This window comes from Teleopsis dalmanni, chromosome 1 (assembly GCF_002237135.1).
Source record: "Teleopsis dalmanni isolate 2A chromosome 1, ASM223713v2, whole genome shotgun sequence".
NCBI lineage: Eukaryota > Metazoa > Arthropoda > Insecta > Diptera > Diopsidae > Teleopsis > Teleopsis dalmanni.
The window spans coordinates 214736840-214764348 of record NC_051846.1 but is presented as its reverse complement, the minus strand read 5'-3'; the positions used below and the strand labels follow the sequence as shown (position 1 = coordinate 214764348).

The window sequence follows — 27509 nt, the reverse complement described above, 5'->3', positions numbered from 1 at the left end:
TTAATTAAATTTTAATTACTTTCTGTTGAATGTCGTCGGTTGTTCGACACAGAGAGTTGCTGTGCACAGGACTCGGTTCGATATGTAAATAAGCAGCAGCTTTGTCTGTCAAGCGAACATGTAACATGAAAATTGACGTACCCTGGGTATTAGAAAGTATGTGGTACGAGCATTTCAAAAAGGTTTATGGTTAATGGAAATTATTTTCTTGTGCAGATAGAAGTGAATTTTTTGTTTTTGCAGAGTTCTTACAAATCCATCGTGCTTCATATTTATTGCTTCACAATGGTTTAAAATTAATTTCTGCTCGGCTCGTTGGAGTGTTGGCAACCTTGTCATAGCAACTACTGCAGCGTCATACAAGGTTACTTTGACAGATTTTTTTTGATAAGCCGTCGCCGACAACGTATTAAGCACGCAAATTGTGGTTGTCATTTCGGCCACAAGACGCACTCAGCTGACAACCACAAACCTTACGGCTTTGTTGCGCCGATTTCCATTGCACATTCATTCATTCATTTTGGTTAATAAATGTTAGCAACAGCAACAGCACCAGCAGTGCAAACTACGAAACAATTGTTTGATTCGAGGAAAGAGACTGTAATAGTCCTCATGCTCTTCAACATTAATGAAAGGCTTTAGTTTGGTTGTAGGGATGACAGAAGCAGGGAGTGGAGGAATTTATTGTCTGCACTTGTCAGCGTTGGATTTAGCTGTTTTTTATATATGCTCGACTTAAGTTTTACCACTTATTTTGTCCCTTTAAAATTTGTGGTTCATTTTCGTAGTTATGTCAGCAATCATAGTTTTACGAAAATTTTTTCCATTTTTATTAAAATATTTTTCTACTTCAGATACACAAGTAGAATCTTTTTGATTTCATTCCATTCGTTTATTTAAATGCAAGCATAACACACACATATTTCGTCCTTTTTCAATTTCTTCCATATTAAATGCACATAAATATTTTAAGAGACAAAAACCAACGGAATTAAAGAAAATATTTTAAAAAAGTATGGTCAATGTGTCATTTCCCAGTGCTTACATATCCCATAAGTGCACTTAAGTGGTTTGCAGAGCGGTCATTGTGCACGAAAATAAATTATCACATTTATTGTCCTCCAAGAGCAGAAGAAATTATAATCACCGCACGACACAAATACTGCAAAAACCAAAGAATTTTCGGAACTTTGAAAAAGTTTTGCGATTGCAGGGACAACGACGACGGCTTTCGGAATTTACACTCGTATGCGCAGTGCATGACATCAAAGGTGGATCTACAAATTGTCCGTCGGAAAGTTGCATCAACTAAATTAGCTTCAAAAGGATATTAAACGTTCGGTAGAAATAATTGGCGTTCGCGGGTTGAAAATAAAATAAAAACCAGAAAAACATAAAAGCTCTTAAGGGATACTCGCAACATGCAAATTTTTTTCGAGAGAAGTGGTAGTAAAGAACAACTATAGTGGAAATGCGTCTGATTAAAATAAATAAAAATTATTCATAACAAAAAGTAAAAAATGAGGTTGAAATATGGAGTTGGTTATATTCACAATTCATAACAGAAGTGCTTTTTGCTCTGAATTAAACAGTTCTGATTAATCTGTCTCCTGTGCAGTAATACATCGAATCATTGCAGCAGTACAGATGGACTTTGGATATTCATTGAATAGGTGAATGCTTAAGTTTTGGGGGCGGATTGGTCTATATACAAACTATTTTATACATTATATTGTTTAATATAATACTTAGCAATAAAAAGTAATAACTGATTGGAAAATAAAACGCAGAATTGAAGTTTTCTACTAAAAAAATGAAATTTGACTATTTTGAGACTTTTTTTTGTAAATATCAAATTCTGGAGATGGGAAAATTCATAATAAATATAAATTGTGAAAAAACAAATTGCAGTTACCCGCACGTTGCAATAAACAAACTCACACATTTTTAGTTTAGGAACAACATTTCAAATGGAATCTGTGATCAGTTATAGATCTAAAGTGCCATAAAAAACTCAAAGAATAAAATTTCTTCTAATAATAAGAAGAAAAAGAATTTCTAAAATGAATGACATCTGCAACTCATCCACCCACAGAACTCGGTTTGACGAATCGTCGTGTCGCAATATACCTCTAAGAAGTGACCTCAGGAGAAAAAAGAGATAATTATTCTTAAATTATGAGTTAAGAGAAAAAAAATTTTCACTGATATTTTGAAATTAAATACATCAACATTTAACATTGATATTCTTCTCATAATTGTCAGTCGGGTTCATTAAAGGTTAATGTGTCTAGAAATTAAGGAAAATTAAAAAAATTTAAAGATATTAAAGTATCTTGATTGCTTGAAATAAAATAATATTCGCATCTACATACATTGAAAAGATAAAAAGAAAACAATTTTCACATTTTAATGTCATTGTATTTCAGTTTTGTTTTCCTATAAAAAATTCTCCTTTCGTATCAACAAAAGTCCTTGCCACATATGAAGTTCGCGCTTCGCTGTTTGTTGTCGATTTTAAACGTTACAACGCTGGCATCCATTAACCCGGTTAATCCCGTTTAAATGGTTTACTGCTGTTTTATTATCACATAAAAACTTTATGTGGCATTTTCGTACGTTGTGAGCTTCGACACACTCGTACGTTCAAAAATCTCCGAAATCATGTTAATGACCTCGACGCTGTAGCTGTTGTCATCTGGGCATATGTTCTTATGACTATTAGCTGATCTGTGTATTGTGTCACGGAACTTGCAAATGTAGATTTAAATAAACTACAAATGTTAATAAAATCAGAGAGTGTAAACTGAATATTCAAATCAATGTCTAACTGAACAATCTCTTCGATGATTTATACTTGAGTTGATGTTGGCACGCTGAAGTGGGATTAAGTTTGCATTATCTTCGAAACAGTGGTGTAGTTAGTAATTCGTCAAGGGAGTGTGTTATCTATTTCACTAAAACATGTGGGCATATGATAGGAACAATGTCAAGAAGATAATAAGAAAATGGCAGTTTTTAAAGAAAAAGAAAAGAATAAGAAAAAGTTAATATTTAGGCGTTTGTTCTTATCTTCCAACTGAAAAAAGCTAACAATAATCTTGCTAATGCCCATATTAAAATCATTATTTAAGAAAAAAGTTCATCACTCCGGGAACTAACACTTTTCTTCTCATAGTAGGTAGCATATACTTAGTCGTGGAATATCATTGTATTTTTATAAAATGTGTTACGACTTCAAATCTATTTTGTTCTGATCTATACAAACTCATTCCCCTCACTCCTGCTTTTATTTATACAAAACAAAAGTCAAAATAAAATTCCTGTTCCGTAGTTTTAACGAAAACGCGACTCATTTAACCTCTCCGTGTATTGCATTGTTGCGTTAGAGTTTCGATTTTTGTTATTTAGGACTAAAATTGATACCCGCAGTGGACAAATAGAATGCGCAAGTATCTTAACTTGTATGGACCCCGATGTATTGAGTCGAACAGAATTCTATAGAGATAATACTGAAAATTGATTTTGGGTCCATAAGAATTCCAGACCCTTCATAGATTGTGCTATAATTTGTCAGATGTTATCTAAGCATTTCACATACAACAGTATGTTCCCTCAATATACACAATTACGCAGTCTTAATTTTGTAAAATGGATGCTTATGATTCGAAATTCAGCTTAAACTGTTTCCAATTATCGTGAATCCTTTCGAATGTACTGTCTTCGGCTTTCTAATGAGAGTTCACGTCGTTAAACTATCTTGTACCTTGTACAAGGTTTAGGTTTAGAGGCTCTATGCTTCACAAAGAGAAGAGGACAACAGTAACTAAGTAAGTAAGCAATACCTTGTTTAAGATATTAATAATTTTATAATGTTGAAGATAAGTTCGGTGTATATTTGTATTAAGTTATACAAAACAAGGTTAATAAAGTCCATACATTTCTTGGGCCGCAGAATTAAACAAGTGCGGAAATCGTGGATTTATTTATTCAAAACGAAATATTTATCAAAAAATTTGTTTGTTTTCACAAATTCGAACTTTATTCTGAAAATTATTATATAAACGATTTTTATTGCTTGTTGTGCTTTTATACATTTTTATGTACTTTATTTTTTCGATTTTGTGTTTACGAAGTTCCACAATTACATTCATTAAAATTCAATGCACGTCCATAAAATTGTTTTTCAGTGGACTGAAATATTTTGCTTTCATTCTCCTCTCACTTATTTTAAACTTAATTAAGACTTTAAGTGGAAACAATTGTACCAATGGAACGGAATATTAAAATTTATGTGGCTCACTCATAAATTGCCAAACAAAGAAGTACACAGGTGCCGAGCCAAACCGAGGAGAACCCTCGGTTCTGACGTACCGGTCCGGGCCGTGCCTTGCTGTATCCTGCAGGGCAGCTAACATTTGGTAACCTCAACTTTTGGTGAAGTCAATAATGAAATAATTTTTAAGCCGCATTCATAATCGCAGCGTTCAAACTTTCTTTTTATTAACAGCAGTAAATACAAAGAGCTGCGGAGCAGACAAAAGGAATAAAATCGAATAAAATCGTTAAAAATTCAATATTATTAACAGACAAGTCCTGGCACCCTGGCATGCTGGTACCCTGTGAGCTATGAACTCGATTCCAACAACGAAAATTAAGTTGAAGAAAATAAATGGTGAAAAAATATTTTAATAAAGAACAATGCAAAAGATTTTGCTGTGAAAGAAGCACCAGTCAACAATAGAAACAATAAAAACAATAAAATAGCGGAAACATTTGTTTTCTGGTTTTTTATAAAAAGAAAAAAATATGAAAATTCTAGTAATACTTCATATTTGAGAGAGAAAAGAAAAAGAAAAGGAAAAAATACTACAATAATAATAATCATAATAATAATGCAGCAGCACACCAAAGAAATATCCTGGCAGGAGGAGTACCAATCATTGAGGATTTGCTGGGTGCTTAGCTTTATTTTTACCTTTTGAGGGCGAACATAAAAAAATGTTCACATCAATTTGTGTTTGGAGAAATTTTTGTGAAGAAACCGAGGCACATGCTCCATCATCGCAGGGCCATTCATGTTTCAAGGGTTGAGGCTATAGGAATCAATATGAATTTGTCATAAATTTAAAATTTGGCCCAAACCCGTAACACCAACACAATGAGTGGAAGCAAGAAATTCAAATAAATTGAACCGGAAAGTCATAAGTTTTCGCATTTACCTCATGCCTTCGTTCACATTAAGTCGTTCCTGTTCTCCGCCATTTTGCTTGTATTTCTAGCTTCTCCAAAGGATTTTCCTTATTTCCTTTTTTTGTGCAAATTTTTATTTATTAGTAGCGTGCTGCACCGAATTTTTATTCGTAAGTTTCAAATAAGCTCACATATTCAGGACTTCCTCCGGAATTTTCGATAGGTAAAGGGTTGAGTTGGAAAACTGTGAGTTTTATTTAAACTTTACAAAAATTATAGGTGCATGTCTTTACTGGTTTACTGATTTACTGGTGAGTGTATGGGAGTGTTTGTGTGTTATCCTAAGTATTTTTACGTATTCAGATAATATCATGTGGATTATATAAATCATAGTTTAGCCTTTATGTCAGTATGCGGCATGGAGAGTGCCATTTTTATCTACTGTAAGAACGACTGGGATTTAAGAACTTTTAAACCATTGTACGCTTGTAAATTGGAAGAATAAATTAAATAAATACGAGCTTCTGTCTTTTCTAAGTTTTCAGTTACTTTTTCACTTAAGTGGATTTGCACTAAGTAGAAAAGAGTGGAAGTATTTAAATACGACAACATACCGAAAGATCGCCTCCGTAGAAGGGGTGAATAACGAATGTCTCGTTGCCAATGTGTATTACGCCGCTTACGCCGTTGCACGTATGGAACGCCGCACTTGCTCCAGGATAATCCTTCACTGTGCCATGGTAATAGCAATGTTCGATGTCCTGCAAATAAAAGTAGTTAAAAATTTAAAATGGTTTTGAAATGATTACGTATTATATTTGTATATGCATATTCATACAAAATTATTCTATAATATTTCTGAATCTACATTCAATTTCTGTTATAAAGTTCAGCCTATATTGAATAAAAAAGTGTAAGAAAATTCTTTATTGCTGGCTGACTATCCAGTTAGAAAGAGTTATCGTTATTTGTATAATAGTCAATCTTCTCAATTATTTGATGACACGACTTGCCAAAGCGCGTAACTTGTAGATTAAAGAACTTTAAAGGATGCCTATATAGGTAAGTAATCTTTAATAGGAATTCAATGACAGTTTGGCTCGCACTGTCAGTTAGGAGACTTATTCATTACATACTGACTTTCAAGGTTTAAAGGTTATGCTTATCGCATATATCTTCTACTAAAGATATAAAATTCAAAATATAGATCGACAACTTTTGAAGGTTCCGTTATAGACTTTAAAATCTAAAAATCTTAACCTAAAAAAATATATTTACCCTTTCGAACTTAACCTAAAACATATTTCGTTCAAAATTTTCTAATAAAACTTCCTGTCAATTTTTTAATATATTTTTTCCGGACTATTAAAATTGCATATTTGAATAAACTCTATACGGAATCCTTCAAAAGTTGTCGATCTATATTTGAATTTATATCTTTTAAGTAGAAGATTATGCGATAAGCATAACCTTTTAACCTTGAAAGTCAGTATGTAATGAATAAGTCTCCTAACTGACAGTCAGCCAACTGTCATTGAATTTCCTATTAAAGAATTATTACTCTATATGGATCCTTTAAAGTTCTTTAATCTACAAGTCTACGCGATGAGCAAGTCGTGTTCATCAAAACATTGAGAATGTGACTATCTATACAATAACGAATAACTCTTCTAACTGATAGTCAGCCAGCAATGAAAGAATTCTTCTTACACTTTTTTATTCAAATATAGGCTGAACTATTATACAGAAATTGAGAATGTATGATTCAGAAATATTATAGAATAATTTTGTATGAATATGCATATACAAATATAAAACGTAATCATTTCAAAACCATTTTAAATTTTTAACTACTTTTATTTGCAGGACATCGAACATTGCTATTACCATGGAACAGTGAAGGATTATCCTGGAGCAAGTGCGGCGTTCCATACGTGCAACGGCGTAAGCGGCGTAATACACATTGGCAACGAGACATTCGTTATTCACCCCTTCTACGGAGGCGATCTTTCGGTATGTTGTCGTATTTAAATACTTCCACTCTTTTCTACTTAGTGCAAATCCACTTAAGTGAAAAAGTAACTGAAAACTTAGAAAAGACAGAAGCTCGTATTTATTTAATTTATTCTTCCAATTTACAAGCGTACAATGGTTTAAAAGTTCTTAAATCCCAGTCGTTCTTACAGTAGATAAAAATGGCACTCTCCATGCCGCATACTGACATAAAGGCTAAACTATGATTTATATAATCCACATGATATTATCTGAATACGTAAAAATACTTAGGATAACACACAAACACTCCCATACACTCACCAGTAAATCAGTAAACCAGTAAAGACATGCACCTATAATTTTTGTAAAGTTTAAATAAAACTCACAGTTTTCCAACTCAACCCTTTACCTATCGAAAATTCCGGAGGAAGTCCTGAATATGTGAGCTTATTTGAAACTTACGAATAAAAATTCGGTGCAGCACGCTACTAATAAATAAAAATTTGCACAAAAAAAGGAAATAAGGAAAATCCTTTGGAGAAGCTAGAAATACAAGCAAAATGGCGGAGAACAGGAACGACTTAATGTGAACGAAGGCATGAGGTAAATGCGAAAACTTATGACTTTCCGGTTCAATTTATTTGAATTTCTTGCTTCCACTCATTGTGTTGGTGTTACGGGTTTGGGCCAAATTTTAAATTTATGACAAATTCATATTGATTCCTATAGCCTCAACCCTTGAAACATGAATGGCCCTGCGATGATGGAGCATGTGCCTCGGTTTCTTCACAAAAATTTCTCCAAACACAAATTGATGTGAACATTTTTTTATGTTCGCCCTCAAAAGGTAAAAATAAAGCTAAGCACCCAGCAAATCCTCAATGATTGGTACTCCTCCTGCCAGGATATTTCTTTGGTGTGCTGCTGCATTATTATTATGATTATTATTATTGTAGTATTTTTTCCTTTTCTTTTTCTTTTCTCTCTCAAATATGAAGTATTACTAGAATTTTCATATTTTTTTCTTTTTATAAAAAACCAGAAAACAAATGTTTCCGCTATTTTATTGTTTTTATTGTTTCTATTGTTGACTGGTGCTTCTTTCACAGCAAAATCTTTTGCATTGTTCTTTATTAAAATATTTTTTCACCATTTATTTTCTTCAACTTAATTTTCGTTGTTGGAATCGAGTTCATAGCTCACAGGGTACCAGCATGCCAGGGTGCCAGGACTTGTCTGTTAATAATATTGAATTTTTAACGATTTTATTCGATTTTATTCCTTTTGTCTGCTCCGCAGCTCTTTGTATTTACTGCTGTTAATAAAAAGAAAGTTTGAACGCTGCGATTATGAATGCGGCTTAAAAATTATTTCATTATTGACTTCACCAAAAGTTGAGGTTACCAAATGTTAGCTGCCCTGCAGGATACAGCAAGGCACGGCCCGGACCGGTACGTCAGAACCGAGGGTTCTCCTCGGTTTGGCTCGGCACCTGTGTACTTCTTTGTTTGGCAATTTATGAGTGAGCCACATAAATTTTAATATTCCGTTCCATTGGTACAATTGTTTCCACTTAAAGTCTTAATTAAGTTTAAAATAAGTGAGAGGAGAATGAAAGCAAAATATTTCAGTCCACTGAAAAACAATTTTATGGACGTGCATTGAATTTTAATGAATGTAATTGTGGAACTTCGTAAACACAAAATCGAAAAAATAAAGTACATAAAAATGTATAAAAGCACAACAAGCAATAAAAATCGTTTATATAATAATTTTCAGAATAAAGTTCGAATTTGTGAAAACAAACAAATTTTTTGATAAATATTTCGTTTTGAATAAATAAATCCACGATTTCCGCACTTGTTTAATTCTGCGGCCCAAGAAATGTATGGACTTTATTAACCTTGTTTTGTATAACTTAATACAAATATACACCGAACTTATCTTCAACATTATAAAATTATTAATATCTTAAACAAGGTATTGCTTACTTACTTAGTTACTGTTGTCCTCTTCTCTTTGTGAAGCATAGAGCCTCTAAACCTAAACCTTGTACAAGGTACAAGATAGTTTAACGACGTGAACTCTCATTAGAAAGCCGAAGACAGTACATTCGAAAGGATTCACGATAATTGGAAACAGTTTAAGCTGAATTTCGAATCATAAGCATCCATTTTACAAAATTAAGACTGCGTAATTGTGTATATTGAGGGAACATACTGTTGTATGTGAAATGCTTAGATAACATCTGACAAATTATAGCACAATCTATGAAGGGTCTGGAATTCTTATGGACCCAAAATCAATTTTCAGTATTATCTCTATAGAATTCTGTTCGACTCAATACATCGGGGTCCATACAAGTTAAGATACTTGCGCATTCTATTTGTCCACTGCGGGTATCAATTTTAGTCCTAAATAACAAAAATCGAAACTCTAACGCAACAATGCAATACACGGAGAGGTTAAATGAGTCGCGTTTTCGTTAAAACTACGGAACAGGAATTTTATTTTGACTTTTGTTTTGTATAAATAAAAGCAGGAGTGAGGGGAATGAGTTTGTATAGATCAGAACAAAATAGATTTGAAGTCGTAACACATTTTATAAAAATACAATGATATTCCACGACTAAGTATATGCTACCTACTATGAGAAGAAAAGTGTTAGTTCCCGGAGTGATGAACTTTTTTCTTAAATAATGATTTTAATATGGGCATTAGCAAGATTATTGTTAGCTTTTTTCAGTTGGAAGATAAGAACAAACGCCTAAATATTAACTTTTTCTTATTCTTTTCTTTTTCTTTAAAAACTGCCATTTTCTTATTATCTTCTTGACATTGTTCCTATCATATGCCCACATGTTTTAGTGAAATAGATAACACACTCCCTTGACGAATTACTAACTACACCACTGTTTCGAAGATAATGCAAACTTAATCCCACTTCAGCGTGCCAACATCAACTCAAGTATAAATCATCGAAGAGATTGTTCAGTTAGACATTGATTTGAATATTCAGTTTACACTCTCTGATTTTATTAACATTTGTAGTTTATTTAAATCTACATTTGCAAGTTCCGTGACACAATACACAGATCAGCTAATAGTCATAAGAACATATGCCCAGATGACAACAGCTACAGCGTCGAGGTCATTAACATGATTTCGGAGATTTTTGAACGTACGAGTGTGTCGAAGCTCACAACGTACGAAAATGCCACATAAAGTTTTTATGTGATAATAAAACAGCAGTAAACCATTTAAACGGGATTAACCGGGTTAATGGATGCCAGCGTTGTAACGTTTAAAATCGACAACAAACAGCGAAGCGCGAACTTCATATGTGGCAAGGACTTTTGTTGATACGAAAGGAGAATTTTTTATAGGAAAACAAAACTGAAATACAATTGACATTAAAATGTGAAAATTGTTTTCTTTTTATCTTTTCAATGTAGATGCGAATATTATTTTATTTCAAGCAATCAAGATACTTTAATATCTTTAAATTTTTTTAATTTTCCTTAATTTCTAGACACATTAACCTTTAATGAACCCGACTGACAATTATAAGAAGAATATCAATGTTAAATGTTAATGTATTTAATTTCAAAATATCAGTGAAAATTTATTTTCTCATAACTCATAATTTAAGAATAATTATCTCTTTTTTCTCCTAAGGTCACTTCTTAGAGGTATATTGCGACACGACGATTCGTCAAACCGAGTTCTGTGGGTGGATGAGTTGCAGATGTCATTCATTTTAGAAATTCTTTTTCTTCTTATTATTAGAAGAAATTTTATTCTTTGAGTTTTTTATGGCACTTTAGATCTATAACTGATCACAGATTCCATTTGAAATGTTGTTCCTAAACTAAAAATGTGTGAGTTTGTTTATTGCAACGTGCGGGTAACTGCAATTTGTTTTTTCACAATTTATATTTATTATGAATTTTCCCATCTCCAGAATTTGATATTTACAAAAAAAAGTCTCAAAATAGTCAAATTTCATTTTTTTAGTAGAAAACTTCAATTCTGCGTTTTATTTTCCAATCAGTTATTACTTTTTATTGCTAAGTATTATATTAAACAATATAATGTATAAAATAGTTTGTATATAGACCAATCCGCCCCCAAAACTTAAGCATTCACCTATTCAATGAATATCCAAAGTCCATCTGTACTGCTGCAATGATTCGATGTATTACTGCACAGGAGACAGATTAATCAGAACTGTTTAATTCAGAGCAAAAAGCACTTCTGTTATGAATTGTGAATATAACCAACTCCATATTTCAACCTCATTTTTTACTTTTTGTTATGAATAATTTTTATTTATTTTAATCAGACGCATTTCCACTATAGTTGTTCTTTACTACCACTTCTCTCGAAAAAAATTTGCATGTTGCGAGTATCCCTTAAGAGCTTTTATGTTTTTCTGGTTTTTATTTTATTTTCAACCCGCGAACGCCAATTATTTCTACCGAACGTTTAATATCCTTTTGAAGCTAATTTAGTTGATGCAACTTTCCGACGGACAATTTGTAGATCCACCTTTGATGTCATGCACTGCGCATACGAGTGTAAATTCCGAAAGCCGTCGTCGTTGTCCCTGCAATCGCAAAACTTTTTCAAAGTTCCGAAAATTCTTTGGTTTTTGCAGTATTTGTGTCGTGCGGTGATTATAATTTCTTCTGCTCTTGGAGGACAATAAATGTGATAATTTATTTTCGTGCACAATGACCGCTCTGCAAACCACTTAAGTGCACTTATGGGATATGTAAGCACTGGGAAATGACACATTGACCATACTTTTTTAAAATATTTTCTTTAATTCCGTTGGTTTTTGTCTCTTAAAATATTTATGTGCATTTAATATGGAAGAAATTGAAAAAGGACGAAATATGTGTGTGTTATGCTTGCATTTAAATAAACGAATGGAATGAAATCAAAAAGATTCTACTTGTGTATCTGAAGTAGAAAAATATTTTAATAAAAATGGAAAAAATTTTCGTAAAACTATGATTGCTGACATAACTACGAAAATGAACCACAAATTTTAAAGGGACAAAATAAGTGGTAAAACTTAAGTCGAGCATATATAAAAAACAGCTAAATCCAACGCTGACAAGTGCAGACAATAAATTCCTCCACTCCCTGCTTCTGTCATCCCTACAACCAAACTAAAGCCTTTCATTAATGTTGAAGAGCATGAGGACTATTACAGTCTCTTTCCTCGAATCAAACAATTGTTTCGTAGTTTGCACTGCTGGTGCTGTTGCTGTTGCTAACATTTATTAACCAAAATGAATGAATGAATGTGCAATGGAAATCGGCGCAACAAAGCCGTAAGGTTTGTGGTTGTCAGCTGAGTGCGTCTTGTGGCCGAAATGACAACCACAATTTGCGTGCTTAATACGTTGTCGGCGACGGCTTATCAAAAAAAATCTGTCAAAGTAACCTTGTATGACGCTGCAGTAGTTGCTATGACAAGGTTGCCAACACTCCAACGAGCCGAGCAGAAATTAATTTTAAACCATTGTGAAGCAATAAATATGAAGCACGATGGATTTGTAAGAACTCTGCAAAAACAAAAAATTCACTTCTATCTGCACAAGAAAATAATTTCCATTAACCATAAACCTTTTTGAAATGCTCGTACCACATACTTTCTAATACCCAGGGTACGTCAATTTTCATGTTACATGTTCGCTTGACAGACAAAGCTGCTGCTTATTTACATATCGAACCGAGTCCTGTGCACAGCAACTCTCTGTGTCGAACAACCGACGACATTCAACAGAAAGTAATTAAAATTTAATTAAAATGTTGGAGTTGCAAGTCAGCGCCTGTGGATATGGGCGTGCATAGGGCGTGGGTGTACAGCGCGCGTTGTCGTGCACAACAAGCGAGGCGGTCTGTTACACACAGCAAAGGTCAGGCTTATGCTGTGGTATTTACGCGTCAGCTGTCGGACAATACGCTAAAATTCAACTTACAACGCATCATATTGAAACACTGTTAATGTAAAGAGGTGTCCTGATCCGTATCAGTGCAGATATAAAGTATTAGATGTAAGATAAAAGCTAAAAAAGCAGAAGAAGTTTTCAAATTATAAGTAAAGGCGGTCCTGAATACTTGGATCACTACTGAATTTTATTGTATATAATCATTCACTTAAACCGCATTTACTAGTTTAAAATATATATATAAGATTACAGCTGATCGGAGTAGACATTCATAAGTAGTCATATCATATATAATACTTCTCAGTTTTAAATGTTTTATAATCACTTGAGGTTGTTTATTAATTGGAAATATTTACTTTGCTACCCACAACACGGAATGTTTATATCTATCTAAAAATGCTAAATAAGTCGATCTCTGCATAAACTTAAATAAAGCAAAGTAAAAGCGCGTACGGTCACGAACAACCATCCTCTAACGATAGCCGCCGACAATACTACGCTTATAATTGAGAATGTGAAATGTATTCTACTACCTTAGTAGGTGATGAAATCGATATTCCGTGGACAGCGGAAGGCGCTCTCCCGCCAAAGGAAAGTTCTGCTTTCGCTGCATAAATTAATACGCACACATCTTCAGATATTCAATATCTGCTGGAAAACAGTTCGACAGCACTACTCTAAAGCTTTGAAAATCAAAGCTAACATCTACTGTGCAATTCCGCGTCGTTTGTTCGGAATTAATCCCCAGCGACAATCTCGTGGACTTTATGAACAGCATTTTTTCCAGAACAGAAATCAGAAAAGTAATTGGACATGGATGTCTAATGTCCATCTTAAGAACATTGAACAATAATAACATGAAAATAGCTCTTCAATGGATTACGCAATATAGCCATCGATAGGGTCGACCAAACAATAAAGATGTGATTCTCGTAGACTGAAAAACCTGCGTTACATTGCACTGGAGTGCGACTGTTACAGAAATTTTGTTAGAGTCATCACCTCGGCAAAAGGTATTAATGTGTATTTGTATATAAACTTATGAAGACGAAACTAATGAGCAATAATAAAAGTAACAATTATAGAAAATAATTTTGTCCGTATTATGGATATATGGTAAGAGACTTGAGAGAAAGAAAAAGTAAGGATTTATTATTTAACTTATGTCCAATCAATCTATATTTTGCATGGTTGCATTATAATGTGAAGGGTGAAACGAAAAACGCCGAAATACAGCTGAAGGGAGTTGATGTGGAGTTGATTGCCATCGTCTTCTCTCGAGCACCAAATTAAACATTTGTCTGTATGTACTTAAAATGCATTCGAAATCAGCACGTAATAATTTTCTTTACTTGCATGATTTAGACTAAAAGGCAAAAACGATAATAGACAAATTAATAAATAATAATAATAATTTAAGTTCTTGACATTTCTCTCTCAGAGAATGCATAGCTTGAATTCCTGAATAACTTTGTTTCACAAATACTCGTACTGTACACAAAGAAAATAAATTATACAAAAAGTCCATTGTTGGTTTTTGGATAATAATTTATGCATCCGTTACTGGCCGAGAACGCGGCGTTTTGTGTTTGTTTGGCTGCCTTCTTTACTGGTGCAACCCACAATTTGCGAAATTTTTGTAGTTTCACACTTCACTGGAACGAACACAGCCATTTTATGTTACTTTTCACACAATTTTTATGACGCTGCGATTCCTTTGTGTAGATTTACGGATTTAGTTTTCACATATATGTACTTTTATTTCATTTTAATATTTGCAGAGTGATTGCAGAGTGGGTGGTTCTGGTCCGCAATTGCACAGCAAATTGTTTGCGTCCTCCTGGCTTAGAACGCGTGCCTACATATTTCAATGTCCTTGATCCGTGATTCGGGACTTATTACACTGCTCAAAGCCCTCGTGCTGCTTTTATTTACTAACCTAAATTGCAACAATTTTTTTGGCTCTGATTTTATTATAATTCCGAGTTTATTTTCGAACGTTGTTGATACTTCAATCGTTTGAGAACTGTAAAAGGCATCGTTAAATTTACTCATAAACAGCACCAAAAAACACATTATTTAGGAAACGGTTCTACTACCCACAATATATTTAACTAATAATACATAAATTATTCCATTTTAATTTAAATAAAAAATAAATCTTAGAAGTAAAATAATGATGTACTTAGGATAAATTCCAAATTCGGAATTTAATAATAGGTTTAATTTACATAAAATTTGTCCAATTATTTTTCTAATACTTTGTTACCCTTTGTTTCAGCAGAAACATCCTCATGTTATATTTGAGGCGCGCACTAAAGCCAACAAAGGATGTGCCAATTCCGGCAATTTAGATTCATGGCGTTTGTCTCGCCGCACAAAGCATCTTTCGGCCGGTGTTATTGATGAAATTCATCCAAATGGAGCTGGTCGGTACAAGCGTGATGTACGTGAAGCAACAAAATATATTGAAACTGCTATAATTGTTGATAAAGCCATGTTCGAGAAGCGGAATGGAAGCACTCGAGCTGAAGTGATACATGATGCAATACAAGTGGCTAATATAGCCGATCTGGTAAGTAAATGGAGACTTGTTCACTTGTGCTAATGAAAAAAGAGCTTTCTTTCATAAATATATATGAAGAGCATAACTAAAAATGTTTATTATTTGAACATACAATTACAAATTTTAAGATTTAGCTATTTTATAAAGCTTCCTCTGGATATACATATATCCTCGTAAAGTTATTCAAACAACCACACATATGATACTATAGTAAAAAGACATTAAGAATACTGGCACGATTAAAATTTATTTTTTAAAAAAATCACAAATTTTTTTTCGAATTTAACAACTAGTGGCTAAGATAATTTTTTGTAGATTTTAATTACTACAATTACTACCTATTCATACTACCTATTTATATACATATTTTATGTGTAATAACTGTATATTAAATATTTAACTCACAAAAAATTTAATTCATGAATTTCAATAGACATCACATTTTTTTATCTATTATGGCTGGTCTAGGTTTCTGTGGAAAATCCTACAATTTGGGTATATTCTTTGTTTTTTTACCAAACATTTAAATATTTTATGGTTTAAAATTATCAAAATTGATATTTTCTACACGATCTTTTCGTTTTGTTTCTATCTATAATAAATAGGAAATGATTATTTCTTTAATTTTTTTTTAAATTTAGTGCTAATTAAGCAATATAGAAACTTTAATGAACCGCTGCACTTGGTTCCTAAAAAAATTTTTCTCAAAATCTTCTACAAAATCTTAAACACAAGCCAACATACTCACTCTTCTGGTCCTCTTATGCTTAAACATTGTCTAATTTTTCTCTATTCAAAAAACATGAAATAAACTGTTAACACGGCGGTAACAAATGTGCCATTGAAGTGAATAAATATTTTGCCTGACTAGATAGACGCATTGCTGAAGAGTAGAATGAATAGAATGAACATAGATTGCGAATCCACATTAATTTCTTTTTACGAGAACCTCTTTTACAGAGAAGCCGTAGTGAAAATTTTAAAACTTCTAAAATGCAGAGCATAAATCTTAAGTTGTCCCAGACGAACCTCTTGGAAGCAATTTAGAAGCCTCCTTCGTAGATTTGTGGCAACACATTTTTGTGGTTACAGGTTTTGTTTTATTGCAACGCTTGCTCTCTGCTTTCTTTTCCTCATTCCACACACCCTGACTGAACAGACTGAACTGAACTGACTGCACACAAACAAATCCAAATACTATTTATGGCTTCGTTACTTCCATTCAGAATTTGAAAATTTTGCCTTTGTTTTACTATATCCAGCTTTTGTGTTAGCTTTTAAATCCTTTCTCTTTAAAAAAGAAAAAAATGTAAATCAATTTAAGAGTTTCTTCTTTTTGCTAAAGGTATAAACTTATTAATTCATTTTAGATTTTACTCACTCGATTCATACTTCAAAGCAGGATTACATTAATTAAAACAAAAGTGACTTAGAAGTTTCAACATAAAAATTAATAATTGGCAGAGTGGAATTGCCGGCGAAATAAAAAATCTAATTACAAATTGCTTGGGTTCCTGCAACGTTACGACAGTATTTAGAACTTCCATTTCATTTTGCTAAAGTTTTTATAAATTGTCGCAGTCATAATATAAAACCATGGCAACAACATCATTGTTCTGAGCATGGATTTGGTGTGCTCTTAATTAAAGTGCTTCTCCTCAATCATTTTCCTTTGACCAAAATGCTTCGCAACTCCGACTTAAGCAAACGTTATTTATGCAGCTTCCTTTTATTTTACTGATGATAGCTGTCAGAACTAATGTTGTAGATGAAGGTTCCAAGTGTATCCGCATTTCGAGTATAATTAAATATACGTTGGAATTATTTGAAGAGCCCTTCGCTTTCCTTATTGTACGATGTCGTATATATTGCATTTGTCTGCTGATTGCCAGCAAAGCTGGACAGCATTCAAAATATAATTAATTTTCTAATCCTTACTCTTTGGCATTCACTTTCTTTTGTTTAGTGAAATTTAACTCAAGACAAACATGCTTCCATCTATTCTAGTTTGTATTGTAGCCACTAAATGAATTTTGGCACGTGAACTTTGATCCATTAATTTGGCAAAGCCTCAAGTAATCCCGTACCTCGATAGCAGTAGAAAAACAGAATAAATAGAATAAACGGAATAAACAGAATAAACGGAATAAACGGAATAAACAGCAGTTCATGTGGGCGAAACAATAAAGAAAAATTATATTGAAATTATTGTAACAACAAGAACCATTACCACGCCCATTGCTTCCACTGTGCACAAATCATCAACAGCAAATGACCAACACTTCGGAACCAATGGCTAGCTGCAAGTACCAAGTCTTCTTCCAAAATAGTCACAAAAACTGTTACGGTTGCGTGTGGTCATTAAACTGATGTGAGATACAAACTTTTTATATCGTTTATCTTTCCTTCTCATTGTTGTAAACATTTATGATTACCAAAAGCTTGTTGCATACAACAACAATGCTGAATTTTGACGCAGTAAATACTATCAGGATTTGTGCTTATGAGCGTTCGTATAGAACCCATTAGGAAAGCTGCAAATTTAATTGTGTTTTCTCTATACTAAATACTTTGCCATACCGCCTGCAATTATGAAGATTAATTGTATATTTCACAAGTTTCAGGATAACATTAGTACAAACAAGCAACCGTAAGAAATGCAGATACAAATTCGACATAAATTTAAAGGTTTAGTGATAATTGAAGGCAGCATCGCTAAGAAGAGTATAATTTGAATCTATTTCAATAAGAAACCACAATGTGTCAACATAAATAAACTGTAGCAACGACTAACTAAAGCTCGAAGGATATAAGGCAGTGGGAAATAAACGCCATCATAGATTAGGTGAAGTGAACACTGTTCTACCCATGTGTAGAATTATTAAAATGCTGTATTTGGTTCAACTTAGTATCACTTGGTAGCTATAGTATTTAGTGTTTTGGGTTATAAAATCACTTGCATGTCTAACCAAACTTTACAATGGAGGTGGAGGTGGAGGTACATATTCTGTGTTATATACCTATAGCCACTTTTGAATACACATATATACTTACTCTATGTTAACTGAACGAAAAGGCCCATTTTTGCAATTGCTTTTTCATTGTTTTCCTCTTTTCTTTAGGCATCTGTGGGCACGGTGTAAGGAGGGAATTTCTTTAGTTGTGTTTATTTTGCTTTCTTTTGCAACTTCCGACTAATCCATTTTATTTATTGCTCCACACACTCTAACTTTTCATTATGCCATTAGCTGCAAGTGCAAAATGCAAGTCATCTATCAACAGAGAGGTATGAATATTGCAACCTTTCGGACTATTAAGCTGCTAAGCTCTAATATAATTCATAATTCCAACTTATGGTGTTGTGTGTAATTCTAGTTGATGACTCCATTTCAGCTCAGTGGGCAAATTATTCATAAGAGCAGCAGAGTCTTGTCCATTAAAATAAAAAAAATTCAAATATTTGTATTTAAAATGTGATCAAAAACAATGTGAACATATATATTCAATAGAAAAAGAAAGAATTATCAAGGTACATTATCTACTTGTAATAATACACAATAAATCAAAATTGTTTTAAATGGTGTTTATTCAAATAGGTAACTACAATATTGCTTAACGTAAAGAAATTTAATCAAAACTAGACAGTTACAGATAATGACATGGATTCCAGGGTAAACAAAAGTACAATTTTTACTAAAAATATTCATAACTGCAACTAAGATTTAGGTAAGAAATCAATGATCACTATAGAAGTGCTGTCTGATCCCAGAACATATATAGCTGGTACAACTGAATTTAAACCAATTGATCTGTATTTTAATAGAAATGCAAATATAAATAAAATAGTAAAATAAAATATAAATAAAAATATGAGTATGAATCGTTCGTCAGCTGAACTTATTTAGATCAAATTCAACATTCATAAAATAGTATCTACATTTATCATGCATATAAATTCAACGAAATACTTTTATTTCTTTATCTTGTTCGTCATGCCTGCCGTTTATTGCCTTAAAAGCATAGAGTGAGCCCATTAAAATCTTTTTTTCATTCGTCAAGATACTGCTCCATTCTTTAAACTCTTCGACAACAGTTCCTCCCTCTTTTCCTCGCTATCTTTCAAACTTTATCCTCAAATGTAAGTCTTGCGTCCCCATTAGGTTTACTTCCCTCTAATTCTGCCTTAAAGACGCTTTTGGCAATTTTCTACTGCGATATTCTTAACATATGACTGAACCGTTTAGGTTAGCGGCTCTATACTTTATGTCAAATGTCAGTAAACCATAGCTCCCTTCTTATGTGATAGTTTCTTATCATAAAGTTATCTTACTGTAACTTTACTCTTAAACGTCGGTATACAAATTACAAATGACTGACAGAAGAAAAACAGGTCGTATAAATTCTACCATAACTTTGAGATTGCTATTTAATATATCGGTAGTATAATATACTAGAGCTACATTACAAGATATTATCAAATATCAAATCTTGGACTGAGCTTCATATTATAAAAGTATAAAATATCTTGAAAATTAATTTGAAAATTTTTATTTAATTTTAACAAATTTGATTTTATAAATTTTTATTTTCAGTACTTCCGAACTCTGAACACTCGCGTATCTGTTGTGTACATTGAAACCTGGGGAAAAAATCAGGCGGTTATCGATGGTAGTAAAGACATCAGCAAAGCTATTTCTAATTTTAATGACTATACTTCGAGGAACCTTTTCCAAATCGAACGAGATACAACACAACTTCTAACGTAAGTTATTTTTATCGCATTCTTAAATTTATGAAAGAGTTTTTAAACTGCATTTGTATTTATAAGTTTTTGGATTAAATATTGGCTATATAAAAATACTTTAATTATAAAAAAGAAGCATAAAATATACATTGTGACCGAAAAGTTTTCGGAAATTCTCATTTAAAATTCGCGCGCTATATATTTTTCGATATTTTAAGTTTATGTAGTTTGGCAGCACTGTCCTTAATTACTATGCCAAAAATGAGCGCGATCTGTCAGACAGTTCGTTTACGGCAGCTGTTGAAACCAGTTCACCTCAGTAGTGCGTTGCGAAAAAAACAATGGAAAAAAATATTGAACAAAGAGTTTGCATCAAATTTTGTGTTTCGAACGAATTTTCGTGTGCAGAATCGTTGCGAATGCTACAAAAGGCTTATGGGGAATCAGTTTTATCGAAAACTCAAGTTTATGAGTGGTACAAAGCCTTTCAGGATGGAGAGGAAAAGACGGCCGAAACCGAAAAAACACGCCAAAGTCGCTCGAAATCAAGGCAATGCTGATTGTTTTCTTCGATATTCGTGGTGTGGTGCATCATGAATTCGTCCCTGAAGGACAAACAGTCAATAAAGCCTATTATTTGACTGTTTTAAGACGTTTGCGTGAAAATATCCGCCGTAAACGGCCTCAATTGTGGAAGGATAATTCATGGATTTTTCATGACGATAATGCTCCCTCGCACCGAGCCAACATTATCAACGATTTTAAGGCCAAACATTCAATAAATACCATCGAACAGCCCCCGTATTCACCTGATCTTGCACCGTGTGACTTTTTCCTGTTTCCCAAACTCAAATTACCACTCAGAGGAACGCGTTTTGAATCCATAGAAGACGTAAAACAGAATTCGCAGAGGAAACTCAAAGCCATACCGGAAAGCGCCTATAAAAAATGTTTTGATGATTGGAAGAAACGTTGGCATTTGTGTATCGCTTCTAATGGAGCATATTTTGAAGGAGATAAAATAAATATTGATGAGGATTAAGAATTTTGCGTTTTATTTAAAATTTCCGGAAACTTTTCGGTCACAATGTATAGGTCAAAAAACTAATGCATACCAATTTCTCCAGAAAAAAAGTTTTCAGTGTATATGACGAAAACTAAAATCCGAACTTAAACGGTAGAATCCTTTTGTGGTATCTTTCGCAGTAAATAATAAAAAATTTATTACTTCGTGACCACAAAAAAAACCAAAAACCATTTAATCTCTCAGTGATGTACGCAGCAAAATGCTTTCCTCACATCACACATATGTCACTCGAATCCAGAAAAAAAACTTAAATACATAACGTAAATATTTTAACCAATTTACAGTGTCTTTAAAAAGAAAACGAGGGGTAAGAACTTGTAATCTTATCCGTCAGTCTCGTCGCATATTGTGTCACTTATAAAGCTTCCAAGACTCAATAGCTTTTATGCCTGCCAGTCATTTGAAGGAGACCGAACGATTTACGGCATAAAAATATGTTATGAATCGACGCCTTCCTAAGTGAAATTGAATTTGTACCGCACGTCGCAATCGTGCTTACAATATTTTATCATTTTGGGATTTCAGTTGCTCAAAGTAGTTAAAATTTAATTAATTTACTCCTCTGAGAGCTGAACACTAAATTTTTTAATGGCCAATTAAAATTTCATTTAAATCAATAAAAAATTTAAAACAATTTGAAATACATATCCGCCCAAGTCCTAACTGAGCTCAGCACTCAGTACAGACAAAAGAATCAAAATTAAAACAAATGATTAATAGTAAATTTATGCTTTCTCAATTCGTGGCAAAATCCTGTCCAGCACTTATCCTCTGAATTATTTAAACAACCAATTTTGCAATTTTGCCGGGGAACATGAAATTTTCACATCAAGAGCAATTTAATTCTGTTCAAGGAGGGGTAAATCACAGTTGTCTGCCGAGTAAAGAGGACCCGGTAGGTGTGTTTTATTGTGAGGAGGAACTTATTTTACATACATATAAATATATAAATACACTGGAAAATATTTCGGATTTTGTGATAGAAAGTTTTCATTTAAAATTCTGATTTTATTTGCACAACATTTGAGGGATAATAAATTTTAATATTTAAAGAATTTGTTCAACCACAAAGTATTTAAAGGACCTCAGCGGCTCAATACTGTGTACATGTGTCGTTCATGTATATGTAGCAAAGTTTTTAAATTATTTTTAATTTTACATACATAAGGGAATTGATTCCAAATTAACTTTTGTGTAGTTTTCAAATTTTTACAAATTGATTTACTAAATTTTTACAACAGAAATGGAGAAGAATGTTAAGCATAATATACAAGACTTGGTCATTTACCGATGAATTAGTTGAACCGATGAATTAGTTATAATTAATAAATTATTTTTTAAAATGTATGATTCACTGTATGCTTATTAATTTGCTCCTATATTTGCGCCATATTTATTGCTATCGGCTCTACTAGTTAACGACTTGAACATTTGATCGATGTTTCTTCAGATTCTTCAGATTCTTGAGAAGCTGAATTCTTTTCAAGTTGTTTTCGAGAGAGAAAGTTGCATATAAGTTATAATACATATGTTAAAATAAATGTGTATAACACAAAGTCCATTAAAAATACTATTCAAAGGACCAATCAAATCAATTAGAATTTCATTTAGGTATCTATTAGTTCTAAGCAAATGATAGTTATTTATATATCTATGAGGATAATTTTTGAGACTTATATCACCAACAAAAGTAAGTTTCAAGTGTCTGTAAAAAAGTGTCTGTAAAACTATATCTATGAATTTAATGAATAGGAGGAAATACATTTTAGAGTTGAGTGTATTTTTGAATCCAATAATGTGTTTGACATAGTGAACGGATATGTTATTAATACGTGGCAAAGGTGGATATATCGTTTTGCATTAAACCGAAGAGTTCAAGATGTATTTGAAGTTTACCAATATTAAAGAAGTCGAATATGTTATTAATACGTGGCATAGGTAGATATATCGTTTTGTATTAAAGCGAAGAGTTCAAGATATACTTGAAATTTGCCTATATTGAAGAAGCCAACTTAGCATTTTTTTAGCAATATTCACGCAAAATTCATATGACATTCCTATATTAATCTTACCTGTCGTGAGAGATGACCCTTTCACATACAACAACATCGTCTACCTACTGTCGCAAATATAATTTCATGAATATTATATGAATTCAAGCAATCACCTTCTCCATCGACTCCATTGACTCATATATGCACATTTTGTTATATTGGTGCTTCGGTCACAGGGACAAACTATCAATGAATCTTGTTTGGCTCGGTTATGTCACACACTTCCTTTTTTTCTACGTAAGAATGATCGTTTTGGGACATTGGCAATGGCTGCGTTGGATGATATATTACGCCTTTACTAACGCATCGTGCAACTTCTTTTGTTTAATTAATGGCAATACGACGGCTTTTGACACAAGTCAAAGGACAAAATTACTAAAATGGGAAAATTTTGTAACCGAGTTTCACCAATTCGACGCTCTTTGGAATGCCGTTACCGCGCCTCTGCCTCTGCCTCTGCTTCTGCCGCTGCGGAGTGTAAAGGAAACTTATATTAAAACTCAGAGTCGACATAGGATACTTACATAAATAAATAACAAAATATATGAGCCAATTTTATTTACAAGAAATACAACAATAGCAAAAAGCAAAAACGAATCGTTGATAAGAAGCAGTAAAAGACGTAACCAAAAGGGTTTCCTGAGCCCATTTTCTCATGTAGATATAATAACCAAATAATGCCGAAATTTGAACGTGAGTGTGCAAATGTGCTGGCTCATAAGAGGGACGCAGTGGGGTTGATGTGTTAACGTGGGATGTTTGAAAAATGTGCTGCAAAATTGTTTTACAAGTGTAAATTGTCAGGCAATTTGATTAGGAGTAAGAAAGTTTCTATGGATTAACTTTTGCATGCTTGAGTGAATGTTACGATTAATCAAGTTACTTAATATACCACAGGGAAATGGTTGTAAACTCTCTTTAAGCAGTAGTGTACATTTTATAGTATTTCTTCGATAAATAAATCAAAAAAAAATTCTGAATTAAAGTCATAAAATACAAAAATGATATAATTGAATTATTTTTTTCCATTTGCTTTTTGTTAAATGTTTAGTCGCACATATTTAAAGCATACATAACGAAGTAGTAAAACCTTTATGGCGATGCCTGGGTATGGCCCATCAAACGTAACTAACTTCCTGGCGAAACAACATCAATGACAGCAATCGAATTCACAAATTTATGCAAACATGAACAGAATTTACATATCATTGCCTTTTGGCTTTTATGTTGCAAGTCCTCATGAGCAAATATGAACTTCAAAACGTGTTCAACCTACGTTCCGCCTTCACGTTGAGCTACACTCCCCCTATTAGCAACGTCAATATTCGAATATGAATATTTGCCTGTTTAGCAATTTCGCGCTCTAATGTGTTTTGTTATTATTTACGCCTTCTCTCAGTCTCAGTCTCAGTCTCAGTTTCAACGGATTTTCGTATTTTACGCCAAAGCTTGGATCGCACGAAGCAGTAATGCAGGGAACATTTTACCCTTGAACGAGACTGGCACAATGTGTACAAAAAAATGCACATGAAATTATAAAACAAACGAAATACGAAATTCGTAGGCGAAACCAAAAACTTGTATTTGTGTGAGTGAGAGTGAGTGTGAGTGTGCAAAAGTGGCGAAAAAAATCTTATAATTTGTGACTTTATTAAAGTGTGCACATGAAACAGTTTTTCTGATTCCTCGTCGTCATCGCTTCACTTTCACTTGTGCCAATTATGAAACTCAATAAACAAAAAATATACGAAATTATTACAAGCTAAGGAACAGTGCACGTAAGCAGCTGTAAAACATACACACACAACACACACACACCACATACGGAACGAGTGTTAATAAAAGTAATAGGCTCAGCCGCACAAATACAGATGTTTGAGTCTTCGACTGGCGAAGAAAGCAGTGGGGAAAGCAAAAAGCTAAAGCTTGTTCCCTTGACGCTTCTTAAGGCTTTAAGCTAAACGCTACAAAATAGTGCAAAACGGAAATCCCTTTTATAAGCCCTTTCGGCTTTGATCATTTTGCACGCTTTTTGCTGTTTTTTTTACTCTTGTGTACTTTGTGCCAATTTATTTATTTTTTTTCTCAGTTAAACAGTTTGCCTACTCGCTTTAACGTGTCGTTAAATTCTTGTTGTTATTATTGCTGTTTGTTGTTTTTGTTGTTGTTTGTCGTTGTTAATGTTTTGCATTTTGCCTTTACAACATGTCGGTAATAAACTTAAATTTCTCATGCATTACAAATTTGTCCAAACGAATGAGGCAAAGAAACGCACTATAAAAATAGGGGGCACGGGGTTAGAAAATGTTTTTTTTCTCTGTGTTTTATTAAATTTGTGCATAAATTAAAGTTTTCTTTTTAGAAAAACGAAAACGAAAACAAAAACAAAAAGTGATAAAAATTATTCCTTCGTTAAGTTGTGTTGAAGTTAAGTGAAGACTGAGTACCACTTGTACGTCAGTTCAACTTACAAAATGCCAAAATAATTTATTTCTCAGCAAAAGTCAAATTGTTAATTTGTTTTAAATTTCACTTAATATTTACAGAGGAGAGACATTTGCTGGTGGCGAGGCTGGAATGGCTGTACCAGAAACCGTATGCACACCGCGCGCTGTAGGCATCAGCGTGGACATCAATGTGTACGAGCCGCACTTATTGGCTGGCACAATGGCGCACATGATTGGACATAACATTGGCATGGGTCATGATGATGGACGTAAGTATAATGTATCCTCAAATCAAGGGACGCCATTCAAGTCGAGTTAAGGCAATTTTACTTAACTAATCAATATTAATTTTTGTCATAAATTTGATTTACAGCTCCACAACTTTTTTGCAAGCCAAACGTCTTTTGCTATGAATCCCGCTTCATCCTCAAAATGTGAAAAGTTTTGGCAATTATTATAAAATCAACAGAAAACACCCCATATTCTTCAGTGACGTGTTCGCAACAGATAAGATTTTGTTGATTTGCCTGATGTGCCTTTTTGTACTTCCTTCCGTTTTTAATAAGTTTTTTCTTTTCCTCCTTGGGTCTTTGTATTCGTTACTGCCTAAGGACATAAATTCACTATCATTTGTATTTTAACAACAATAATATAATCATTTTGTTATTTGCCAAAATAAAAAGTCGAGACTTTTTCCTACTAATGTGCATATAGGATACTGTTCCTACCCAAAATGATCTCATTTGATTTATTTATTGCGGCAGCTCCGCATGTAGCCTTGAAAGAAGTTGATGAAGCTGATGAAAAATACAACGATATGTCCAATTCATAAATCATATTTACTATACGTACTTCCTCGGAACTTTAATCAATTCTTTGCTGACCAGAACAAAATGACAGAATTCATAATCATTCAATATGAAATTGCAACATTCCGTTGCATCTGGACATTTTTGCTGACTCAATCTAATTAAGTTTTAAGTCGCATTTTAAAAATATTTTGAAAAAATCATTGATTTGTTATATTTTATTTCTTATAACATAACATTTGAACTTTCTTGTAGGTGAAGAGTGCTTTTGTCGTGATTGGCATGGTTGCATAATGGCCCAGTCCATTGTTGGCCAAGAAAATGTGCAACCTTACAAATTTTCAGAATGCAGCAAGAAGGACTACATTGATGCATTGCGAACAGGTCATGGACTTTGTTTGCTGAACAAGCCAAATGAGGTAAGTTACAAAATACAATAGATTCACACGTTTATAATAATAAAGGATACAATTGCACTTTGCTTACAAGCAGACAAAAAAAATTTTATTTTATATTCTAAACTTTTCGGCATTTTGGTGTTTTGGTTTTTTTCATTTACACACTAAGTGAAGAATGTTAACGAAACATTATTATTTGCCAAAGGATGTTCAGCCTTTGTACTACTTTTGGCAATGCTTTTGTTCAATT

At 33.1% G+C, this 27509-nt stretch overlaps 1 protein-coding gene across 1 annotated transcript in view; it reads left to right on the top strand.

Annotated features, from left to right (window-relative positions):
- The first annotated feature begins 5842 nt into the window (after window positions 1-5842).
- Window positions 5843-27509, top strand: part of LOC119667246 — a 43391-nt gene continuing 21724 nt past the window's right edge. The window contains exons 1-6 of the mRNA XM_038076537.1: window positions 5843-5944; window positions 7060-7206; window positions 15439-15729; window positions 20313-20482; window positions 26152-26321; window positions 27117-27280. Of these exons, the coding sequence (XP_037932465.1) occupies window positions 5843-5944; window positions 7060-7206; window positions 15439-15729; window positions 20313-20482; window positions 26152-26321; window positions 27117-27280 (1044 nt within the window). The remainder of the gene's footprint in view (window positions 5945-7059; window positions 7207-15438; window positions 15730-20312; window positions 20483-26151; window positions 26322-27116; window positions 27281-27509) is intronic.